Genomic DNA, 24,861 nt, shown 5'->3' with positions numbered 1-24,861 from the left:
CGCAGAATCTTGGGACATGTGGTTTTCACCTCACAGCCGGTGGAAAAGAAGCAGGACAGGACTCAGGCAGAAATCATTTTAATGGATGTGATTATTAATGGTACTGAAGTACGAAGCAGTGCAGGACGAAGTGTTGAGGGAGCTGAGCAAAGCTGCTGGAGCGATTGCTATGCAAATACACTGCTAGCGAGCAGCGGGACTTTGATTATGACGGGAAAGTCGGCGGCGCCATTTCTGCTTTCTGGTCATGAGTATGAGGTAAAGCAGCTGTTTATAATATTAGATACATTTAAGTGCGTTTAAAATTATGTTATGACATCACTGTGCGTTCGCTCAGCGGCTGCTGCGACAATTGTTGCACACTGCTAAGAGTTAATCGCTTCTGCCAAATACAACCGAGGGTAACGCAGATATGACGCAACTGACAGGCGACTTCCTTAGACGTCCCTGCTTCTTGGTTACAATAGCAATTCTCTCACAATTTAAGAAGTCAACTAAAAATATATAACACTGGCCTAGTGGTTTTTTGACAGTTACTGCAAAAATCATCCTACACAGTGCACATTTAAGAGTGTAAAAATGACCTGTTATATATAAAAAGTGTGTACCTGTTATAGTGTCCGTAAGATCCTGATCTCTAGTCTTCCTCAGTAGCCGCACCAGTGCGGGAATTCCATCGCAGTTCTTGATGGCTATCTTGTTATCTGGATCTCGTCCGTATGAGATGTTCTTGAGAGCTCCGCATGCTGCGTAATGGACCTCCTTCTTTGGGTTATCCAGCATGGACACGAGGGCAGGAATCCCCTTCATTCGTCTTACATCGGACTTCACCTGCAAAGATTGGCAGAGGAGACTGAGTGTATGGAACTTGAGTTACACAACGTACTTCGAGTGACTTAGCCATCCTCACCAAGTCGAATTCCAGCACTAAGTGCTGAAATCGCTATGTGGGCTGGGCTACCCAGCATAATGTGACGAGCGTCTTGCGCAAGTGTGCACTAACCTTATCGTTCTTAAATGTGAGATGTTGCAAGTAAGCTGCAGCATTGCTTTTGACAGGGTCCAGGCGGTAGTTGAGCATAGCAATGACTTCAGGAAGTTCAGGTTGCCTCCATGATGTGGGTGCGGGGCCTTTACGAAGAGTGCTGTCCAATGATGCCATGCTGCCTCTCTCTCCCTGAGCTATTGGAGCTCCTCCTCCCCAATAATACATATCACCAGCTCCACTCATATCTCCATCCAGTGTGCCCTCATATGACCTACACGAAACAAGCAGCAGCAGCATATTATGTTTTTTTTCTCCAACCTTAATAAATTGTAACGATTTGCTTATGTAACCGAACACACACTAACCCTGTCCGGCGTGGGGGTGGGGGATGGTGTCCATGTGCCAGCCGGGGCATTGTGCTGTAATGCATGGGTGGCCCCATGCCGTAATCAGGTTCATCGTATCCCAGGCTCCTCTGATCATCTTCTAGGCCATAGGGCTCTGGGACAAAGCGCTGCAAGCCAGAGATCTCCATAGCACTGCCCATACGTCCTACCTGGGGCTGGGCCGCATACGGGTCCAATTGTGGCCGGCTGTGTGTGCGGTAGGCGGAGTCCAGTGTCCGGTAGCCATCCACAGGCCTAAAAAAAAAGAGGAGCTTATTTGTACATGTACACTACTGATCATGACTCAGAAATAATTAAGATTTTAATGTATTTGAAAGAGGTCTCTTATGCTCAGCAAGGGTGCACTGATTTGATCAAATATAGTAAAAACAGTAATAAGTATTACTATTTTTATATCTTTCAAAATGTTGTTTATTTCTGTGAAGGCTATGATCCTTCAGAAATCATAATATGCTGATTTGAAAGGTACAGACCTGTAGCGGTCATCCATACGTGTCCCTCGGCTGAGGCTGGCGTAGGCTTCAGATGGAGGGCCGCTGCGGTAATCATCATAGCCACCTGGAGGTCCATAGTGGTAGTTACGGGGGACAGTAGCGGTGGGGTAGTCCATGGGGCCACCCGGCGGCCTGTATACACGGTCCATTGGGGTATTATAACCAGGTATCCCAGTGACTGAACCAGTGCCATCTAGTGAAAGTGTGTCAGAGACTGAGGGAATGACTGTTCGTGTGGTGGTCGTCTTTGTGACCTTCTTTACCTGATAAGAGAAAGTGCGATTATCTTTCCAACTTGAAAGAAGACGTGAGGCCATACTTGACAAAATGTCACCGGTTAAATTCTATTGTATGGCTACAGCAAACTTACTGTGGTCTCAGTGCGACGTGTGGTGCCATCATCGTTAGTTTCTAGTGAAATAATTGGCATAGCTTCATGGGGGTCCTCCTCGACTGTGACCGACTCAACAATATGACCAGGGTCCAACATCCTGTACTGTAGCACAGGCACACAAACAAAGAACAATAGTGAGCATAAGCTAAGAATAGGAAGCATGTCCACTCACACAAACACACCATCTGGCAATCACAGGTGTACATCAATGACGACAATAGCAAGTTAGAACGGCAAAAGAATTAAGTGTAAAAATATGCCCAAGAGCATCTTTTATACAGAACACCTAGGATTCAACAGTAAGCATTCGCATCCAGACAAAGCAGCACATACAACAAACAGAGATATGGTGATAGAGATTTAAGATGTCCATGTAGTAAATGTATCCAATTAAAAGAATATTAATTATTTTTGCCTGTGTAGCTGCTGTGCACGAGATAAGTGAAGCACGCTAAGTGGACTAAGTGAGCAGCAGCAGACGTGTGAGCGTGTCGAGCACACATCTCTTTCTCACAGACGTCACAAGGTTGCCGTTTGTTTGGATGTGTCAATTTAAAAGAAAGTGACACAAAGCACCCATTACTAACATTACTTGACATTAAGGGGAGAGAGAGAGAAATTCTACATGCGCTTCATTGCTGATTGCTTACGCCGTACACATGCATCCGTTGGATTAAAACTAAATCGTTCATGTAGCCCAAGTAAAAACAAACATGCGATTTATGTATAAAGTGGTTCCCTATATTACAGGAAAACGTCATGCGATTACTGTGCCACTGCACTGGCGTGATCTTAAAATGTGTGCTGTATGAAATACGACAGCAATAAAAAAAAAAAAAAAAAAAAAAAAACAGTGAACAGAAACAAAAGCTCATACAATACATTTCAACAGGCATAATTAAGCATGAAAATAACTGAAGGAAACACCTATTTGTTTAACGAATAAATCCAACTTGTATATTTTTTCATTTGGGTAGAGAAACCAAAAAGAATATTTACATTTAAATATAATATTTATTGAAATTATTATATTTAAATGTTAAACTTAAACTACAAATGCAATGAACATACAGGTACTGGTACTTGGCATCAAAAATTAAAGTAGCAATATCGGACTTATGCGCAACCGAAATCAGACCACCTTCTCTAATAGCGACCCATTGTGTAATTAATTATATTTTTAAAAAGTAATTGCTTGACAGCAATAATAATAATAATCTTGCAAAATTGGTATTTTTTACTAACCTGAGTCCCGTTTATGTATCCCTCGTTTAATTTGAGCCTTTCTAACTCAGCATCACCAGTGACACGGCCGTTCTAGAGAAACAGAGAGAGAGAAATTATGACAGACACAAAAACATGCATGCAAAACAGAGGAGGAAGGCGTCAAAGTGGCCAGTGATCGCGGTGGTGAACATTCTAAACATTCAGAATGACCACAGATTATGGCAGGACTTCTAGTAAATACTACTGCAGCATTTGACAGACATGATCTTATGACTCTCCGTGCAAAGGATGCAAAGGATAAACAACACTGAAGAGACACAAAAAAAACGTTTCATGAACTAAAAAAGTTAATGAGACCATTGCACAAGAGAAACATGACAGTGTTACAGAAATTAATGATGAATGGATGGATGAACGAATGCCAGGAATGAGAAGGGGGTTGACCGCTACCGGATAATATTACTCATGCTTTTACACAAACAATGGCATGCAGCACCATTCACACTTAAAGCACACATTTTCTATGCGCAAACCAGGGGAAGCGGGCTGCTGTCCTATTCCTGGTCCACAGAGGGAGCCGTGAAAGTAGATGGTAATCCTAGCTGACAGTCGGGCTTGTGGGAACCTGTCAGCAGGTAGGAACTGAGCCTGCTCAGCATGTTAATATCTACACAACTATGTCAACAGAGAGGAGATATACATGATGGTGGCATTCCAAACACTGCTGACCAGCTTCTTATCGTGCGAGTGTGTATTAGAAATTGTGCTAAAGAAAAAACAGGATGAGTTTCTCTTCTAAAGGAACAGTTCTCCCAAAAATATAGTATTATACTATACTGTATTATTTACTCACGGTTTCTTCAAGCCTTTAAAAGCACACAGTAGCTTTGTGAACAGATTAAAACGTAAATTCTTCAATCATAGTTCTCAATGTAATTTGCATTTGTGTGAAGCATGTTGAATTCAAATGTGAAGCATCGATGATGTCAAACAGCACTGGTTCTCATGCTTCACATTTAAAATGTACACAAATGCAAATGACAGAGCTATGACATAAGGAAAGCTTTTCAATTCACTTAAATTTGGTGTTAACAGGAATTGAATGTGGCAGCCAGAATGATTGGACTGCAGCTTTATGAGTTTGACATTTAAGGCCCTATTTATTATTTAATAAAGTGCAACCTGAACATTCTGCCGAGTAGTAGGAACCAGTGTTGTTACTGCTTTTTGTGGTGCAAATGTTATACAAAACATTATACATTAGATAAAACGTATATTTAAAAACAATGTTTACAAATAACCAAAATAAGTTGAACATACTAAAACTGACATGACTGAATCAAAACTTGAAAAGGTAAAATTAAAATGTAAAATTTTTAATAAAGTGCATGAATAAAAAAAGTTAATTTTTAGGTTAAGCATTCCTTCCAGTTTTGTGAGATGTGTTAGTCGGATGTATTTGAGAGCCAGAAATAAAAAGTTGTGTATACAACTAACTAGCTTTCAGAGTTTCAACTTGCTTGCGCAAGCAGTCGACACCCTTAAAGGCGTGTCTAAACAGATCATGCAACCAATCCACAAAGTCCCCTGGTCTACACAGTGAAGTAAATTGAGAAAGCTGAGATTTAAGTCGATACTTGATGTGTTCACATTGAGCAACTTCCACCGATAGAGCTTTCTGAAATCCTGTACACAAGGGAGACTCATCTTACTAAACCGGTTTGTTATCTCCCCGCTCACAGACATCAGCGGAAGGGGGTTTGGGTGTTGAGAAAGTTTCTGTGATAAGTGAGACATTCACCACAAGGACAGCGAGTCAACGGGAGAGAAATTCCTCTTCGTTGAAGAACATTCATTCCGCTTAGTCAAACAGACAGGTTAATGATACATGTACAATGTACAGACATGCGTTTGTGAGCGCCAACAGGGGTTGACATTCAAAAAACAAAAAAAGACGTGGTGAGAGACAATTTGGTGACATGATAAACATGCAATGGAAACGTTGCTTTGCTAAGTGTGGCTTCAGAGCGTTCGGTGATGCCACACGACATGACGTGAATGATGACAAGGGGAAAGAATGCAAATGGTGGGTTCTGATGACACTGAACAACGGTGAAGGATGGGTTAATCGCCATGCTCCTTGAGGTGCAGAGTGCTGCGGCATGGGTGAGATATTGCAGGGTGATGATGCGGGGAATCCTGCTGCTGCGTGATTGGCTGGGAGGGCGTTACCTGCAGGGTGGGGAGGGGGCGGGGTAGGGTACCGGAGGGCCCCACGCTCCTCCTCTCCTCCTCCAGAGCTCGAGTCAGACGCTCAAACTGCATCTCCTGCTCTCGCACGGAGGCCAGGAGAGATGCTGCATTCTCACACTGCTCCATACACACTGAGAGAAAGAGGACAGGGGTTACACACTCGCATCATGAGACCCAAGCGCCTCGTGCACTCCGGTGCCCTGAAAACAAAGATACATGCGCTCCACGCAGTCAAACAGACACAAACACATAGCTTAAGAAGGTGTGCACCGTGTGACCCATGCGGCAAGCTAAATCAAGAAACGGTAACAGGGAGAAACAGAAAAGAAAAGTGAGAGATAGAGAAAACATGACAGGCAGAAAGTAAGAACTGTGAAAAAGAGCGCGAGCAAGACAGGTGCTAACAAAGTGCTTCAGACGCAGGTGTGATCACGCTGCCGTCGTGGAGTGACAAAACACAGAGGAAACCAGACCGGTTTCAAGCTTCCAAATAGGAGAGTGATTCAGATGCTATGCTGTGTGAGAAGAGAGATCGTGTAGAGGCAAGTAGACAAGTGCAGACACAACACAGAATAAGCCAAGGTCTATTCAAATCAAAAGTGGCTTCAAAAAAATGTACTGCAGCTAAAAACATTTTTTTTAAAAAGCCATAAACTGTCCTTTCTACTGTGCTGGCCTTTCTGGAGGCCATTTCACTCTCTAGTTTTTATGCTTAAGAAAAGCTGACAACTCTAACTAGCACAGCAACCATACTGTGGCACAGTCAGTGATAGGATCATGTATTTATACAAGTATACAATAAAAAAAAAAAGTCAACATAAATTAAATGGTAATATAATGGTACATCATTTCCGATATACTAGGACACCGAATCATAACAATTAAAGTACCATGAAGCCCCTAGATGCTTCAAGATATTTGACAGCTGAGATTAGTGCTATCAATTATTTTTTAATTTAAGTTTATTAACAAAAAAATTAATTCTTATTTTCTTATGTACACTTTCACATTTAATCCTCAAAATAATGTAGAAACAACATAAGGACAGTATACTTTAAATATTAATTGAATGGCACTTTTTACTAAGTACTATGAATGAAGGCCATTATAACCGATACCAACACTGCTACTCATGTCTCAATTACTTTTTTTAGCCATTAATTAATTTAATTATAGCCATTCAACATTACAGTATAACTGAAGGATATAGACTAACATTTCATTTAAGTGAAGTTAAAACAATACTCACATAAACCAACTGTAATAAATGTCCCATTTAGCCTTTAATATATCAGCGTTCAATTAATTTTAATATTGCTATAATCAATACATTGTTTTTGACCCATGTAAACAAACAAAAGTAACTTTTACATACAGCACACAGAGAAAATTACACAAATATGACGAGTAAACAACTGGATATAACCCAGCATAGTTTGAAATCAAGGATTTAAAGGGTAACTAAACCCCAGGTCAGAGCCTAACTCCCTCCACTGGCAATATTGGAAAAATGCTGGAAATCGGCGACAGACCGAGGGCAGGGCTGAGCGGGGGGCGTGCACCGGAGACCCGCAGTGACGGATTGATTGACAGCTGTCTTAACGCCCAATGCAGACCATGTTAGCGAAGCAGCAGCGCAAGAGAGAATGGGATCGAATCCTATACTGAATGCCACTTCAAAAAAATCTGATACTTTTAATCAAATTAACTGAATCAATAGGCAGCACAGGACCAATAAGTTCAAAACTAATAGCTTATTATAAACAGATTTCCTCAAATAAAGTTAGACTATTGCCCTGTCCCAAATGGCATGTGCCTTCATGCGCACTTTCGTTCTTGTGGACTTCCAATGGCCACTGCGTGCGCATGTCCGTTAAGTCCAAGAGACCGCATGGTGTCCCATTGGTCATTTTAGGTCTCAGAAGTGTGCTCTCTAATGCGCCCTCGATGCACCCTACTGCCGAGCTCGCACTGGTGTGGGTTATGCAGCGGACTTCTTCCCAGCAGTCAGAGCAGCAGTATGTTGAAGACCGTGAGGGTTTAGGGTGCCATTTGGGATAGGGCCAAAATACGCTAGCATGTCACAGTATTGTTGTTTGTTACCACGGCAACCACTTGCTTGTCAGGGATTGAAAGTGCATCTGCTGAAAAGTATCTGTACACATGACGAGGGGGCAGAAATATTAGCCTGACAAGCCAGACCCACATCAAGATGTTCAGTCCAGGAACTGGCCATTGACAGGGCTCAAGCCGAGGGGCAGGATAGACGGTTGTCTTTTTCCTTTTCATGCAATTGGATAGCGCTACAACCAACCAGTAGACTGGTTAAACCCAGCCTGATCTACCAGCGATTTGATTTCACCCTGCAACTCAGTCTGGAAACCTGTACATTCATTTCTAGTGCTTCCGTTACACTTTTGCGGAAACCAATCACAGACTGGCTTATCCACCCGGCACGCTATTGGCGGGTTTAACACGATGACGGATAGAGAAATGATGAGTCGTTTCCCGTTGATCACACATCTTGTGGTCGGATTGGTTGAAGGACTATCCATACAGTCATTCGAATAATGCTCGTTTATCATACCTTTTGTGCAGTAGTAAATACAGAGCAGACTCCCCAGACCAATGTTCAATTTTAAATGTAAACAAACCAACAAGAGTAACATGAAGTGGAGCTAGTTGAGAGATTAAACTTTTGCCATATACAGTCAGAAAAACTCTAAACACATCTTCCCTTCTTAAGAATGACTTCAGTGCCGTTCTTTGTTCTTTTCTCAAAGAAAAGCTTAACGCCAAGTCTTCCAGAGTCGCGGACGAAGCCGATTCGAAAGACCGTCGTTCGCCAGCTTCTTTGTTTACAAGAAGCATGCTTACCCTCCCCAACTCTGCCATCATTATGTTAAGGCCACCCACCAACTCTATACACGATGTGATTGGCCTGACCAGAGTTTGGTTTTTCCAGCTCAGTGTATTGATAGTTGCTAGACTACACTCACGGCAGATTAGATTTGCTGCTAATAGGGTGTTACTTTATGCAACATGAGCGTTCATACTGGAGTGAGCCTCTCTCATGTGATCAATGCGGAAAACATTTCTTAGGGTGTGGTGAGCTTGTGCCAAGGGAATGGATAGAGCGCCGCTGGAAGAACCAACATGCGTCACGATGACCTACAATGTCCAATAGAAAAAAAATCAACTGCAGTAGCCACCGTTCAACCTTAAGAGGGCAGCACTCCGACGTTTTACACCATATATTGTAGAATTAAAACATTTGATACCCAAATGTCAAAGCATTTACTCGAATGAACATCACTATAAAGCTCCACTCTTGCAGATCATTAACTAAAAAAAAAAAAAAAAGTTGCTTTAATGTTTAGTTACCCTTTAAAGTTTGTTGATTTTGCATCTCCAGTAACAACTGAACTCCTGTCCACATTCAATTCGCACTCTCAGACCGCAATGTTACGCAGAGTACACAAGTTCACGCAGGCTACAAATACACACTTCAGAAATATCTCACAGCTGGATTTAACTTTGTCTGCAAGGTTTGTGAAAATAAATGTTTATTAGATATTCAAAGATTTCTGTTTTTGCTAAATGCTGATGGTAATTAGAAAGTATTATAGCATTTGCCATTCTATTGCTAACAATATAAAAGCAAGATGCTATGATATTTTCATATGCAATTTACTTTCTTTTTTTAACATTTCTATCTAACAAATTCTTAGAACATTTAAACAGAGGCCGTAAACTAATGACGTCGGATAATGGGATGCACTGGGTGCTGTCGAAAAAAAAGTCTGGCACACCTTCAAAATAACAGTCCTGCTTCAGACTCATCGGACAAACTGAAAAACATTTTGCCTGATGCCGACATTTAAAAAATGCCAAATATCTGCAATCAACTAGTTATTTGCAAGTAGCATCTTATCATTGCATCTCATCACCCTTAACATGCTTTAAAAATAAGACTATTCATTCCTTAGGGCTACAGTAAGCTTTGTAAAACAGCTGTAAAACTCTGAAAGCTCAGAGGACATTTTATTATTTGTTACTAAACATAGCTTTCTTGTAAGAAACTCTCACTGGAAATGATCGTGATATCAGTAGCGTAGTGTATAAATAACTACTTATGTGACTTCACGCTGCATTTGCTCATTAACACCAGTTATCCGGGTGAGGTGCAAATGCTGCGTGTGAACAGCAGGTGGGGGGAAAAAACAGAGCTCTGGAGAGCTGATCCGAGCACTGATTTCAGCACAGTGAGGCGCTCTGAAAAATAACTGATGTCATGCACAGGAAGCGGAGTCAATCTGACCTACAGGTTGAGAGGTTGAAAAGCTTCCGTGGAAGAGCTACTTAGAAAGAAAAGGCATGATGGCATCACAATGTATATCAGCTTAGAATAATTACAAAGGGAAGAAAATGAGAAATTAATTTGGGGAACACAAACTATTTCCGATCATTTAACAATGGAACTTCCCAAATTCTCAAGAAGTGAAAGAGAAACAAGTCCATAGTAGCACTTGCCCTCATCCATGAATCAATACTATGCATCATTACAAAAGATAATCAAAACATAAAAAACATGCACAAACAGCCAGTCTAGGAATTGCAGCTTACATTACTTCCGTATTGGCTTCAAGAAAGATCGCAGGAGGTTGCCGTTTAGATATATACCACCATAAGACCTAAGTTGTCCATGTCAGACTGTATGATAGTCAAAGCGCATTAAAAACAGATGCATACGAGAAAACTCGTCCAGAGTTTTATATCTTCAATCAATGACATCCTTTAGGATTTGATAAATTTGTTTCAGATTTGAAATCAAATATTTATCTATGACTGTGCGTGTCCAGTGACAGCCAAACTTTCACTCCAAGTCACAAAGCTAGCAATGCAACCTTTGCATTTTTATACTGGAGAACCGTGAACTAAGCCTGAGAAAATGCAAATCACAAATGAGAGACAAAAGCTTTGAGTCATGTAAGTTACAAGTGAATAAAATGCTTACATTTCAGTTTCAGAACACTTTGGAACAAAACTCAATCTTGTGAATATTGACAGTTTTTGCTTCTTCATAAAACTGAAGTATGTCACATGAGCCATATGGATATTGATAAACTTTAGTGATTTAGGGTGTTTAATGCCTTGGAAAAGAACAGCATGAACATTCTTCAGAACATCTTAGGATGTGTTCCACACAACAACTACAACAAACGGCCGAGTGAATGACAGTTAATATTAGGTGGACAATTTCTTTAAAATAAATATCACAAGTCGCCTAACGTCTAGTCAAAGCACTCAAAACAGGGGGATCTTTGTAGTAATACTTAATCAAAGACCTGGTATAATTAAAGTTCTGTGACATATTTCCAAGTGAAATGGAATATTGAATAGAGGGCAGGGTTTTACCTCAGCGCTCCTCATCTCCGACGCTCGCTCATAGCAGACTAATGGTTGGAGGAGAGAGGTTATGCACTTTCAAACCTAAGCCGGAAACTGATATCATCTGAGAAGAAATGCTGTTTCCAGACCGGAAGTTACTTTTCAGATTTTGATCAAAGATTAACGTGATAAACTATTTTTTTCTTTGTATTAACGTGCACGAATGAAGTGTTCACCCCAAGACCATTAATGTGTGCTAACAAAGTAAATGTGGTCGATTTCGATTTCATGAGGACTTTAAAGTAAGCATGAAACAGAAGAGGTTTCATTCTTCCCTATTGTGATGCATTACCAAGTGAAACGCCTTCCTATCTAGACCTGTCGTGATAGTCCATAAATCAATTAAATAAGATTTACAAAAAAAAAAAAAAAAAAATACGAGCTTGATCATTTTTCCGGCCGCGATAATTTCCATTTGTATTCTTGTTTGTTTTCCTCGTCTCTCTCGTTGACTGCGCACGCTCGCCTCGTTTGGGAAGGTGTTTCAATTCGACTCATGACCGGGTGCCGGCGTGATGAGACGTCATGCTTGGCCAGAGTCACTGGAACTCGCGCTTCTTCGATTGCGGAGCCGCACGCGATTACAAAATTTGACGTGCACAGCGCCAAGCAAAATGTGGTCTTGCGCACGCCGCATTGACGTCATTTTTTCCGCGCGCACCCTCGCGACGAGTATAAACGAGGCTTAAAGCTACACTAAAGTTGACAGTTTGATAAATGCATGTTAATTCTTCAGTTCAATCTTTGCGTGTTAAAAAGGCATATAAGTTCCTGTAGAGATAGCAATACACATTTCTCCTTTTTTTGCCAAATAAATGAAAAGCATGTCATCAATGTCTTCTCTCTTGGGTGTCAAAATCTCACCTAACTTTCCTCAGAGATGGTCGAGTTCAGTTTGTGCATGATTACAAGATATAATTTTAATACTGTATCCTAAATTGTTGATAATTAAGTTATAGATCATATGCTGAAGGAAATTTCTGGAGTGTTAACGATTAAAACAAAAAAACAAAAACAAGAACCGTACAGAACCGAACCGTGCCACCCCTAATATGCACCTCATCTGTCGCATTTTCATCCATTTTATTTATTGTTTTGTTCATTCATTGTGGCTCTTTAAACTGTTTTCCGTTTTCAGTGCTAAATAGTCTTTAGAAATAAAAATTTACTGATATTTGAAAATAATGTACCTGCATTACTAAGCCATTATCATTATTTTATATGAAAATGGTCTCAGAATGCCAATATTATCGTTTATCGCGAATAGTTTCTTGGCCAATTTATCGTCCAGCAAAATGTGTTATTGTGACAGGCCTATTCCTATCCCAAATATATAAAAGTTGGGTTGGACATGATGTTGTCCATCAGGAAATGACTGCATCATTGGATGGTTGTGGTTTGCCATTGCCGTGATGTTGTGAGTGACAGGCTGTCTCACCCTTGCACCAGTAAACATGTCATCAGAGAACAGATTAAGATGAGGACACATGAATACAAAAATCATGTGCATTGATAAATGCATTGTGCATTGATACGATCCGTAGATATAGATATGAAGCCAAGATTAGTCCATTTTAGTGCAGGGATTGAATTTCCCCTACATCTGCAACAAACCAACTGCAAAAAGAAATCTTTTCTAGGCATCCACTAAAAGTACAAACAGAAAAACTGTTGTGCATGTCAGAAACTTTAAGGAGACCACAAAAGCACAACAATCCAAGAGCAAAAAAGAATCCCCAAAACACACAGTGGCTATCATGAGGCGGGATTGAAATGGAAGCAAGCAGGAGTCAAGGCCAAAATGTCCAAAACAGCAGCATAGGAAAAGCTCCGCCCCACCGAGTGCTGAAGCCACTGACGATTCAGGCAGCAAACTCAACCCAGCACACGACCGCTCTCCCTCTCTCGCCACACAACGGAGTGCGAGCGAGAGCGAGGGATAGCTAGAGAGGAAATATTTGCAGCTGTCTGCTTAGTGGTTAACAGAACAATAGCAAATGTGTGTCCACTACAGAGAATCGGTTGAGAGAGGGACAGCAGCGGGATGTGCATATGCTGTAGTGACTTTAGTTCGCTGGGGGGGTGTGGGTGGGTGTGATCGCATTGTCCTTGAAAACACAAACGCTGCAGTCGGTTTCAACTAGGACTGAAACTGTTTTTCCACCTCTCTTCGACTTCCCTCCCCACAAAGCAAACACTCTCGTAGAAAGCGAGGAATGAGCGCACAAACACACACACACACACACACACACACACACACACACACACACACACACACACACACACACACACACACACACACACACACACACACACACACACACACACACACACACACACACACACACACACACACACACACACACACACACACACACACACACACACACACACACACATTCCAGCTTGTATTGTGGCATGTCAGATCCTGTCTCAGCTCCTCTGGCAGCTTGAAAATAACTGGAAAACACTTCCCTTCCTTTTTCCTTATATGTCGCTCTTTCGCTGCATTTTCTATGACATATGTCCTCATTCTTTCCCGAAGCATCTGATTGAGGAGTGTGTAACCGATGACTCATTTACATCTCAGACCGTTTCGCTCTGATGCATGCATCATTCAGACAACAAAGACTTTTTATGGACTCTTCATAGAGTATAACACAGAAGGGTGTGTCTAAACTATATGTAATACACAGCTCTTAGTTGACTGATTAGACGATCCTAACATTTTGTGGACAAATATTTTTGTATTGATGCAGTTACTTTTGTATCACTCTGTGGTCTCGGTCCATTATCATTTGAACTTGCATCATTATTTCTGGTCCATTTGCTCATAGAAAGTAATTTGTAAAGTGTGCTAATGTACAGTAAGCTGAAGATTACAAAATAACCCTATTCAGAATGATAGAATGGATTTTTTTTTCATGATAATGACCAGCTGAAAGCACTAATATTAACAATTTTAATCTTTGGGTACGATTATTACAAACATGTCCATGATTGGTTACTAGGGCAGGGTATTGACAAATTTCACAATTCGATCTCTATTCATAAGCTTTCAATTTTCTCAAGGAAAAAAAAAAAATCTCAAATAATGCTGAAAACTATACATGTTTGCCAGGTTAAAATTAAATTTGTATACAACATTTTTTTATAATAAGAAAAGTTTAATATTAACTTTATAATTACAATCTAATTCATTTTTTGAAATGTAAACATTTAAATGGTGGCCATCATAAAAACTTCACTGATTTATTCAAACATGGATTACATATTGAAGAACATTAAATTATTATCGTAATTATGTAATACGGTGCATATGTTTATCAAAATGGACCTAGAGTTAATTTTCTAGCTAACTAACATGTTTGTGGTAACTGGGTAGTTTTTTCTGAGGTAAATTTGACATTCGCGACATTGTTTACAGGCTGTTTTACATCAGGCTGTTACATCTTTCCGCAGTTAAAACACTGATTGAGTAATTACATGTGACGTGATATGGATTTCGGGAAGGTGTACTCTATACTTTAATGTATCTTCAGATGTTTATTTCGGCCCAAGTGGTATTAAATGAGTCCATGTGCACTTTTTATTTATTTTGTAAAAAAAAAAATAGATGCAATTTGAGACATTATTTCATATCAAAAGCTATTATTGCAAGATAATTGCAATTTATTGGAGGCGTGCTACAATGTTCTGTTCATTCAACAACTGAAAACAAGATAGATAGATAGATAGATAGATAGATAGATAGATAGATAGATAGATAGATAGATAGATAGATAGATAGATAGATAGATAGATAGATAGATAGATAGATAGATAGATAGATAGATAGATAGATAGATAGATAGATAGATAGATAGATAGATAGATAGATAGATAGATAGATAGATAGATAAGGAACTTACCCTCAAAATTTTGGATTGTGGCTACTGTGGCATACAATTATTATAATTTTTTTTAAAGTGGCATTTTGGCTTCAGCTATAAAGCCAATAAGAAAATCGACAAGAGTCATTTTGTTTGCAAAACAGGCCAAATTAAAATCCAGTACTCAGAAAACACATTGAACATGAGAGCTTGCTTAACATTCTGACGTCATCCGCGCTGCTGATTAATGTTTCGATAGAATATGTACAGCAAGTTTCTCTCAGTAACAACTATATATATATATATATATATATATATATATATATATATATATATATATATATATATATATATATATATATATATATATATATATATATATAAAATATGGTACATACAACAAGGTGAATATTCATTTCATGACAATTTTGATGCAAGTACATAACCGTTATGACAAGGAAGTGGCACTGCAAACTCAGACAGTTTAAAGTCCACAAAACAACTAGTGTTGTATTATAGGTGTAATGTCTAGTGGATTGTGGTTGACAAAAAAAATATTTAGAAGTGTCTGTAACAGAAGGCAGCTGTCTTGCTGACTAGTCAATCAATGAATTCACAGACAGCAATTTTATAGGAAGGTATCAGGAATAAGAAAACTGGTCATCCAAAGCCCAAAATTAAAAGCTTCCTAGCAGACAGGATATTACACAAATAATGAACTTGAACATGGCCTTGATGCTTTGCAACCAACGGATGCTGCATTTTTCAAGTGCCGTGAAACAGCCTGTGTGCGTTACAAATAGGCCTCCACAGGACGCTATACCAACTGCAAGAGTTCTCGTCTTCTAAGGAGAAAACTGCCATGGGACGACTCTCTAAATAGACCTGACCTAGAACACCCTGAAACCACATAAAATCACATAAAACATGATTTAACACCACAGGTACACTATATCTGCAGAGTTCAATGTGCTGAACCATGCAACAAAAACCCAGCATCACTGGCTCACAAAAAAAACATCTGGTCAAATGCCAGTCCAAATTAAGAAAGTGTGATTCATCATGCACCAAAACCCCACAAACACTGCCCTGAGCTATGGCGGGATTACAGAGAAAGTGCCCTGTGACACATCATCAACGCATCATAAAAGCCGCTCGATTCTAGAACTGTGGGGGTATTAGACATAATCCAGTGTAATTCATTTCTAATGGGATAGCAGAGGTATTAGACACCTAAGCCACTAAGCATCCAAACTCTAAACACCTTGGGCCGAGATAGCTCTTATAGTGAGAGTATAACAGGTCAAAGTTTAAACACATTAAGGACAAGTAAATAGATCATGCTGTAAAACAGACTGCAGCTGCAGCAGGCAGTCAAATATGACCATATGCATGTGGGAGGCAATTCAGACAACAGCTGCTGACTTCTGCTCCAAATATGTGGATTATGGGAAGAAAAACAATAAGCTGACTATAATGTGCCTTTATAAGGAGTGACTTTGAGACAAAGTCAATACAGGTGCCTCGGGTAGGAAAACACCTTTTAAATGCACATGCCAATGTGAGAATTCCAATAATAGAATTTGTAGTACCATTCCACCCAACATCAGGCACGCTTCTTGGTTCCTGCTGACTCAGGCAATGCTGAGCCTGAAATGTAAAGAGCGACACCATCAGCACTGGCCAGGCTCCAAACTAATGCTCATTGAACTTTGGTACACGGGCAGCCAACTGATCTACGATCAGCCATGCGCTTAAACCCACTAAAACTCGAAACACTACCTGCGCTCAGTGTGTGTTAAAAGTCTCAAAGCATTAGGGAAGCATCTACTGACCTTTTCTGCACGGACATTTCAATCAGTCATTACACATTATAGCCTTTACTTCTCATTCAGACAGCTCGCAGTCACACCGCAGATACCAGGAAATGGGAGTGCCGGTGACGTAACACTTTTTAAACATCAACCTGAGAACGTTACTGCAGGTAAAAGGTAACAAACCATGGGCGGAGCGTCTCTTCTTTTCCTGTAATGACACTGCCTGGAATTTGAAAATCCAAAGTATAGTGCTGTAACCACTGAGGGAAAGGAGGATGTGCTTTTTTTAAACCATCCACTCCTTGGAAGAACTACTACACTAGCACTTTTCTCTTCACAGAGCTCTTTGCTTTGTGAGAAATGCAATAGAACTAGAAGTGCTGAAGTATTTTATTTAATTGGCTCAACAGTGATATAATTCATATAGCCTATTAGAGTGGACAATTTGATAAAACTGGAAAATGACCATACTAACAACCTATGAGTACATACGATTTCCCTATACATCTGGAATAATGATTTAAGCAAGGCCCTTCATCTCCTATTCAACTTTAAAAAATCTTTTAAACAATTACTCACAAACTGGGTTCGATGGGATCTAGCTCTCAAAATCAAAATACATATTTTTTTACAGTTATAAACCAAAGACTGGCTGGTTAATTTAAATACATTTTGAAATTATTGAAGATAAAACAGGGATTTTACACCTTTTATTCTGTCCGTGCTATAATTGGTAAATAAGCTGCCAATGACAATATCTAATGTTTCAATTGATAGTTAACCTAAAATAAAAATAGTCATCATTTAATCCCCCGTCATATTTTAAATGTGACTTTTCCATCTATCGTTTAAAAGATATGTGTGAGAAATATCTCTTTGTTCTATTGTCCATACAATGGAAGTATATGGTCACCAGAACTGTTTGTAAGCAACAATCTTTGAAAAAAAGCACAAGAAAGAAAGTCATGCAGGGCTGTCAACAGAATTTAAATTGAGTGGACTATCCCTTTAAGCAAAAATATATGAGGCCATAAGCATATTGAATAGCCACTGTCCCAACAGTTGTGGGCCAGTCGTGGCCTAATGGATAGAGAGTCAGACTGGAAACCCCCAATCGCCCACTGCTCTTGGTGTGTGTGCCCATGGTTTGCAGTACGTGTGTGCGTTCGCTACTCACTGCTCCTAGCACAGGTTCACTAACTTAGATGGGTTAAATTGTAAAGGAAAAATTATGAGTATGGGTTCCCATACACATCACTAACATGAAGTAGAGCATCTTACTTTAATCTTGAATTAATTGAGATCTGTAATTTTAGCAAAACTTCATAGACATTTGTACACTTAGTGGACAAGGTCTTGAACAGTTCTTCTAGAGTTTAAAACTAGAGTAAAACTTTTAGCATTTTAAATAATAGTTTATTATTATTATTGTTAGTAGTAGAACAACACAAATGGGATTTTTAGCCAAATCTCAAGCAAAAAAAAAAAAAAAGCAAACTAAAGGTAGGGTAGGCTATTTCATTTTTTCCCCATAAAAACTGTTATTCTGGTTGAAACTCACTTCACACCCTGATGGCAAACAATCATAGAAGTAGTGTTGTCAAAAGTACCGAATTTTTAAAAATTTTTAGCACTTTGAGCACTGTTAAGCGAAATCGTAAAAACACCTCTGATTGGCCATAGTTTTCACATGCTCATCAGATGTGTCTGATTAGCTACAATGATCAATGCACGGGAATGTTTGAAAGCAGAAGAAAGTGTTTGAAAGCGTTTTAAAAGTGGGAGTGTTTGAAAATCAGTCCACCGATAGACGCCTGCTTTCAAGCGCTCCCGTGTGTATCTGTGCAAGCGCTTAGTGAAGAGGGTCATTGATGAATATTTATAACATGTTTTTGAAGCGCTAATCATTGAAGCCAATCACAGACATATTTGCACTTGAGCACAACGGGCAATCAGGTGTTCACAATTCTGCTCAGCATTGCTCAAGTGTCACATTTTTTATATTTAAAATTTCTTTTGACAACACTACATAGAAGTGGGCTTCTTTGCAAAGTCTTAGGATCAAAAAAAAAAAACTGTTCGTCCAATACAATGTTTACAATGATACAATGTTTCACCTACTTGTCAACATACTGTATGTATTTCCATACCTCCGCACGCTCTGCTCACGCAGATATCGCACGTCATCAGCGCTTACCATGAGGCAGGGCCGGCCCTGACCAATTTGCTGCCCTAGGCAAGATTTTACTTGGTGCCCCTTGTATCAAAGTTTTTATAAAAATACAAAAATAAAAAAATTACACAAACACACACAATGGTTTTTATACCGTACAAACTGTATTTTCTATCCACCGACACTGCCCCTAAACCAACCCATCACAGGAAACATTCTGCATTTTTACTTTCTCAAAAAAACTCATCCTGTATGATTTATAAGCCTTTTGAAAAGCGGGGACCGCTGGCTGGTTCCCACAATGTATAGGTAATCTCAGGTTTTACTATCCTTATGGGGACATTTGGTCCCCACAATGTAATATAAACAAGGACACACACACACACACACACACACACACACACACACAAATTTTTGTATATCCTCCACTAAACTATGCATGCTCATTTGTTCACCACAAATTAAACTTTTTATATTTATTTTATATTTAGTGTGCATTATTTATTTTTAGCTATTTTAGATAAACCTGTATATAAATATCATTACTAATTTCCGAAAATAAATTAAAAAAACGCCATATATCCCCTTACAATTGCACAACTGAGTAAAAACATTATAGGCTATTAAAAAAAATGTATATAGCCTATGTTTATAAACAATTGACTTTTTTTTTTTTTTTTTACAGATTCTGATCACCCAGAACAGTTGCTTACATAAAGCTTAAGTTAAAAATAACTGGAATTAATTAGCAAACATATTTAGATAATGCATTTAGATAAACGGTTCATTCATTTCATTACTTTACCTCTGTCATTATCCTCTTATTCCTTATCTTTCCTGTATCAGAGGGCTTCAGTCTTTTTGACACATTGGCCATCCATCATAAATAATTAGGCAACTTTCACTGTCTGGCGCAAGCGAAAAAGCACATTAAAAACGAAAGCAATTCTGTCTGCTAGATGCGCGAGGCATCGCAACAACAAATTCCCAACGTTAAACTGATCACGCGTTCAATGTCGGACACACTAAAGCACTCGCTGGGCAGGAAGAGATTGATGCGGCGGTTTGGGAAGAGTCTGGGGATTTGTTTAAGGTTTTTTTGGTAATATTTCGAATTAATATTAATAAAAAGTAGCAGTAATAAAAACGGAAAACAACACTCATTTTGGCACCCCTATGGACGAGTGGCACCCCTAGAATTTGCCTATTCCACCTATGCCAGGGGCCGGCCCTCCCATGAGGCTAGAGCTGTAGACAGACAATCACCTAATGCCATGCAAAAAGCAACTGCCTTTGAAACAAAAACAAGGAGTTCACACCATATTGTAAACAAAATTTAGAGACACCAATCTGCAACACTGTATCTGTAGTTTACGTCAGGAGACTCTGATTAATTTGTTTATATGTCAACACCACCAAATGAATCTGCAGCAGTCAGGTGGTACAAGAGCTCAGTAAGTGGTTTAGGTAGATTATTATTATTATAATGTTATAAACTGAGACATGAGATAATTTAACACCCTAAAGCCCTATTTGGATGGGATTAGTTTAACATGGGGTCGTGGGGGTAAAGTGATTATTACCAGAGGTTCTCTGTGATTTTAGGCCTGTCCGAATGTGCCATCTCGGTAATCATTACGGACAATGCCAGTAAAAATTACAGAGAAAAATGACCTTGGGTATACTAATCCCGTTCGCTGTAAAACGATGGTAAAATTCCGTAATTTCCTGTTTAAACGTTTTTTAAAAAGCGTGTTTTGCGAGCATGGAGGCGCTTAAAGCACTCTGTTGCATTGTAAATGGTGGGACAACTCTGTGGTAAACCTCCAGTATCTTCCACATATCATTTAAAGCAAAAAGAGGATTTTTAGTAAGTGCCACTTATTAGAGGCACAACACTTATTTTAGCTCTAGGAAAAAAGTGTCTATTACCAACATGATCCCATCAGAAATGTTAGACTGGACCTTACTGTTTTATAAAACATATATAGGAGACGGGAGTTCAGACTGGTGCTCATGTTGTGTGCGTTTGCTCACGTGATAACAGCAACGTATATGCACATGACGACAAGGAGTTTGCCATGGTGCGTAAAGCAAGTTACTCCTCCCACTTCTGCTAGTTTTACTGAGATGTCTTAGCCCATGTGAACTGCTCATTAAACGGTTAGTTTACCCAAAAATGAAACTTAAGTCATTAAAGGGTCATGAAACCCCAAACACTTTTTTTGAGATGTAAACAGATATGTATAGGCTGCACATCATTGAAAACACTAAGGGTACTCAATGTTATTCATATGTGAAAGTTATTTTTGCAGAGCGATTTATATCTTCCGGTTTGAAAAGCTGAGTCGGAGCAAAGTCACAAACGCTGACGTCAGCGTGTGCTTTCGGCCCAAGTATGGGCTGCTGGGGACATGCTGACGTCGACCACTCCGAGCGATTCTCAATATATATTTATGACAAAGCTCATTCAATCCAAACACTGCACTGTAGTATGCATACAAGATAATTTAGTTAATATGCATGAGACAGTCACTTCTGTCAGGCTCCTCTCCCATCATTATTGTATGTTAGGGAAGTTTTGAAAGCAGCGGTCGGAAAAGTCAAGGAGGAAAGTGAGGCGTTATGCTGATACGAAGTAGCGTAAGGGCGCCGAGCGAGCTGTAACTGGGCGCCGTCTGTGGAAGCCTTTGCTACAAAGGCTCGGTAAAGTGCCAGTGAGTCTTTAGCCCCGTTTCCACCACAGGAACTTTACCCAGGAACTAGGAACTTTGGGTGGTACTTCGTGTGTTTAGACTGCAGGAACCAGGGTATAAATGAAGTTCCGGGTAAATATTTCCCCCTCCAAACGGCCCTGCTCGCGAGGTAGTACTTTTTCAAAGTTCAGGAACTTTCGAGGGCGGGACTTGGGCGCTGAACATGCTGATTGGTTGAGCTCACGCAGCATTTAGGTTTAACTCGGCATTTTTAAAAGTCTTACACGCCGCGCTCATGTTGACAAGAGAGGAAAGTTAATTTTTCTGAGGGGTTAACTTTTTATTTTGTAAGTTATAAGATAATGAAGATAATGTTGGAGTAATGACACAGCGTATATTGCCCCAGGCAGTTTTTTACTTTAACTGCGCCTGACAGAAGAATTATTATTTTTTCTGAGATGATTATTTAAACAAATAAATAGCTTATAATAACTAAATCCACTAAATCTTTCAATCGGTACACACAAAAATGACTACTGTCCGGGCTGTCATTTTTGAAAAAAATCTAATTCGAACGGATATCAAATATCAAGCAATGCATTCGAATATATTCAATTATCTACAACGCCGTCATCTCCAGCAGCTGGAATGTGTTTACGGATGCCATAGCAACTCTCAACGGCCACCAGGACTTTACGGTTTTATAAAAGCTATTCATTTGTTGTAAAGTGTAATAATCATCTCAGAAAAAAATAATTCTAATGTCAGGCGCAGTTGAAGAAGTTGATTGTTTGCTTACATAGGCTTAGGGACAGTGTCATTATGCCAACATTATCTTCATAACTTCTTATGAAATAAAAAGATTATCCCTCAGAAAAATGTATTTTCCTCTCTTGTCATGCTTGGTGCATGAGCGCGACGTGTGCTCTTCAGTGGGGCGCGCGCTGTTGTCACATAAGGACGCACACTCAAAAGTAATCCGGTCAGGTCATTTACATGGTGGAATGTTTCGTTTGATCGATTCATGAAAAGATTTTTCCACCCATCTCAAAACGATTACAATTTCATTCAGTTTGGGCATTTTTATTACGATTGAGGTGTTTATATGGAGCATTTTCCTTCAGGTTGGACTTTTAAACTGATTGCAGTGCTCCATGTAAACGCACCGACAGTAAAAAAAAAAAATTGCGCTACATGGCACTTTAAAAACCGGATAGTTTATTTATAGTTCGATTACGGATATTTCACGTCATCTTCGAATGCATATCAAAAAAGTGACAGCCCTTGTCCGTCACTGATTTGGAGGAGCAGTCGCGTGCAGTCCTACATCACCGGACTAATTTGCCTAATCTTCTCGGAACTTTATCGCGGTCGAAACGCAGACAGCTGCAGGTCTGGGGGGGAGAAAAGTTCCTGTAAAAAAGTTCCTGGTACAAATTGTTCCGGGTAATTTTGGTGGAAACGGGGCTATTAATGACATCAATTTCATTTTTGGGTTAACTAACCATTTAATATTACAGACATCCTCAGGTAAAATTACTTTACCCCCACGTCCCCATGTTAATCTAATCCCGTCCGAATAGGGTTCAAACTCTATGCTCATTCATGTCTGTTAGGAGGCGTGATTTAGAGAGCACTTTCAAAGCTAGCTTGCGTTAGCCTCTGTGAAATTTCCTACCCTGCCTTTAAACGTGCAAAGTCCAGATTTGTTCTTTACAACTTGTTCTTTTAAAAAAAATATTTACTCATTTCAAGTCACTTTACTGATATATTTTTCAATTGGCGCGATCTGTACAGGTATGCAATGTTAACTGTATTCTGAATGCTACTTAAGAAATTATTAAACAGTGTTTTTCATAACAGCGGTATGTCCTTCCGCGATTGAGAGACACACCCAGCATGGAGCTCACATTAGAGCCGGTCATTACAGCGGTCAAACTATTTGGTTACCCGTCATTGAGGAGTCATCTTCAAAGACACACCTCCCCTCACGGCTTTTTAGTAGCCTGACGGCCAGGGGAATCGAGCCTCCTCGATGGGTGGGGGGCGTCTCAAATCGGGCGAGTGTACACATGTACCGGCTTTCTCAGGTCATGGTAGATGAGTATCAAAAATCCCAAACATTCCTGCTTTGAGGCTTTTAGCTGAGGGTCTGATAAGCATCATGAGCGGCACTGACTCACGCTGAGTTTCACATTGGACTCAATGGACATGAAGTTACGCACATCCACAGTTCAACCTGCTGCTTCACATGGGTTGTGTGTAAATGAGAGTCACTGTTAACACACGCTGAACCGCGCCTTTCCCCATCCCCCACATACACACACACCCTTTCACTAAAATACTAACTCAACAGGTTTCCAAACTTTTTTTCGTAATGATTATTGCATATACCCGACGAGTTAACTGACCGAATTTCGCCCTCTTCTGGGAAATAAAAGACTCATCGGGGTCAATCATAAAAGCCGAGAAACAGTCTCATTGCACCTGTGAGGCTCCGAGCACTTCAGGTAAAGCAGTCAGTGCCAATGTGATACTACATATTTGAATACAAAACAGCCAATGTGACCAATATACGGTGCTACAAATTACAGTTTTAAACTAATTAATTCTCACCTGGAAATTATAATTAGTTTTTATTTCTATATTAGTATTTATTAAAACGCCAGTAATTCGAGTCACACTTATTCATTAGATTTTACAACAAAACCTATAATACACACTGGCGAACTATATTTTGAAACTCATGTTATCAAAAAACAATGCTTTTTAAAACGGTCAGGTGACTTCCGCAAACCCAGGTGTGTTAATGGGCCTCGACCTCTTTTACTTCACTGCAGTGAACGCTTCACCCTCACTGCTATTTATTCCCCTACAAATTCATTATATCCACTTTGAATTCACATATAGAAATCATACTGACAACATCTACAACTCTATCAAAATACATTGCATTCCTGAAAGTGCAAAACGGAGGAAAAGTCTCACTGAGGTGTATGAACTATTGAAATCGCCACATTATAGATGAGGCACTGAAGCCAATTCGGGATTAATTTGCAGAAAATACGCCTTTAAACATTATCATAATA

The 24,861-nt window shown here is 39.6% G+C and overlaps 1 protein-coding gene across 7 annotated transcripts in view; it reads right to left on the bottom strand.

The window, feature by feature from the left end:
• Nucleotides 1–24,861, bottom strand: part of ctnnd1 (catenin (cadherin-associated protein), delta 1) — a 39,736-nt gene that overhangs the window by 14,041 nt on the left and 834 nt on the right. For 5 of the 7 annotated variants that reach the window (XM_067441192.1, XM_067441196.1, XM_067441194.1 and 2 more), the window contains exons 2-8: nt 5,743–5,894; nt 3,529–3,600; nt 2,260–2,385; nt 1,869–2,152; nt 1,354–1,629; nt 1,004–1,259; nt 609–831 (exon numbers count right to left, since the gene is read on the bottom strand). In XM_067441192.1, the coding sequence (XP_067297293.1) occupies nt 609–831; nt 1,004–1,259; nt 1,354–1,629; nt 1,869–2,152; nt 2,260–2,385; nt 3,529–3,600; nt 5,743–5,889 (1,384 nt within the window). In that variant the 5' untranslated portion in view covers nt 5,890–5,894. The remainder of the gene's footprint in view (nt 1–608; nt 832–1,003; nt 1,260–1,353; nt 1,630–1,868; nt 2,153–2,259; nt 2,386–3,528; nt 3,601–5,742; nt 5,895–24,861) is intronic. The other 2 variants (XM_067441197.1, XM_067441198.1) reach the window with 1 other exon arrangement.

This window comes from Pseudorasbora parva, chromosome 4, assembly GCF_024679245.1.
Source record: "Pseudorasbora parva isolate DD20220531a chromosome 4, ASM2467924v1, whole genome shotgun sequence".
Lineage (NCBI taxonomy): Eukaryota > Metazoa > Chordata > Actinopteri > Cypriniformes > Gobionidae > Pseudorasbora > Pseudorasbora parva.
This window is presented reverse-complemented; position numbering and strand designations above follow the sequence as displayed.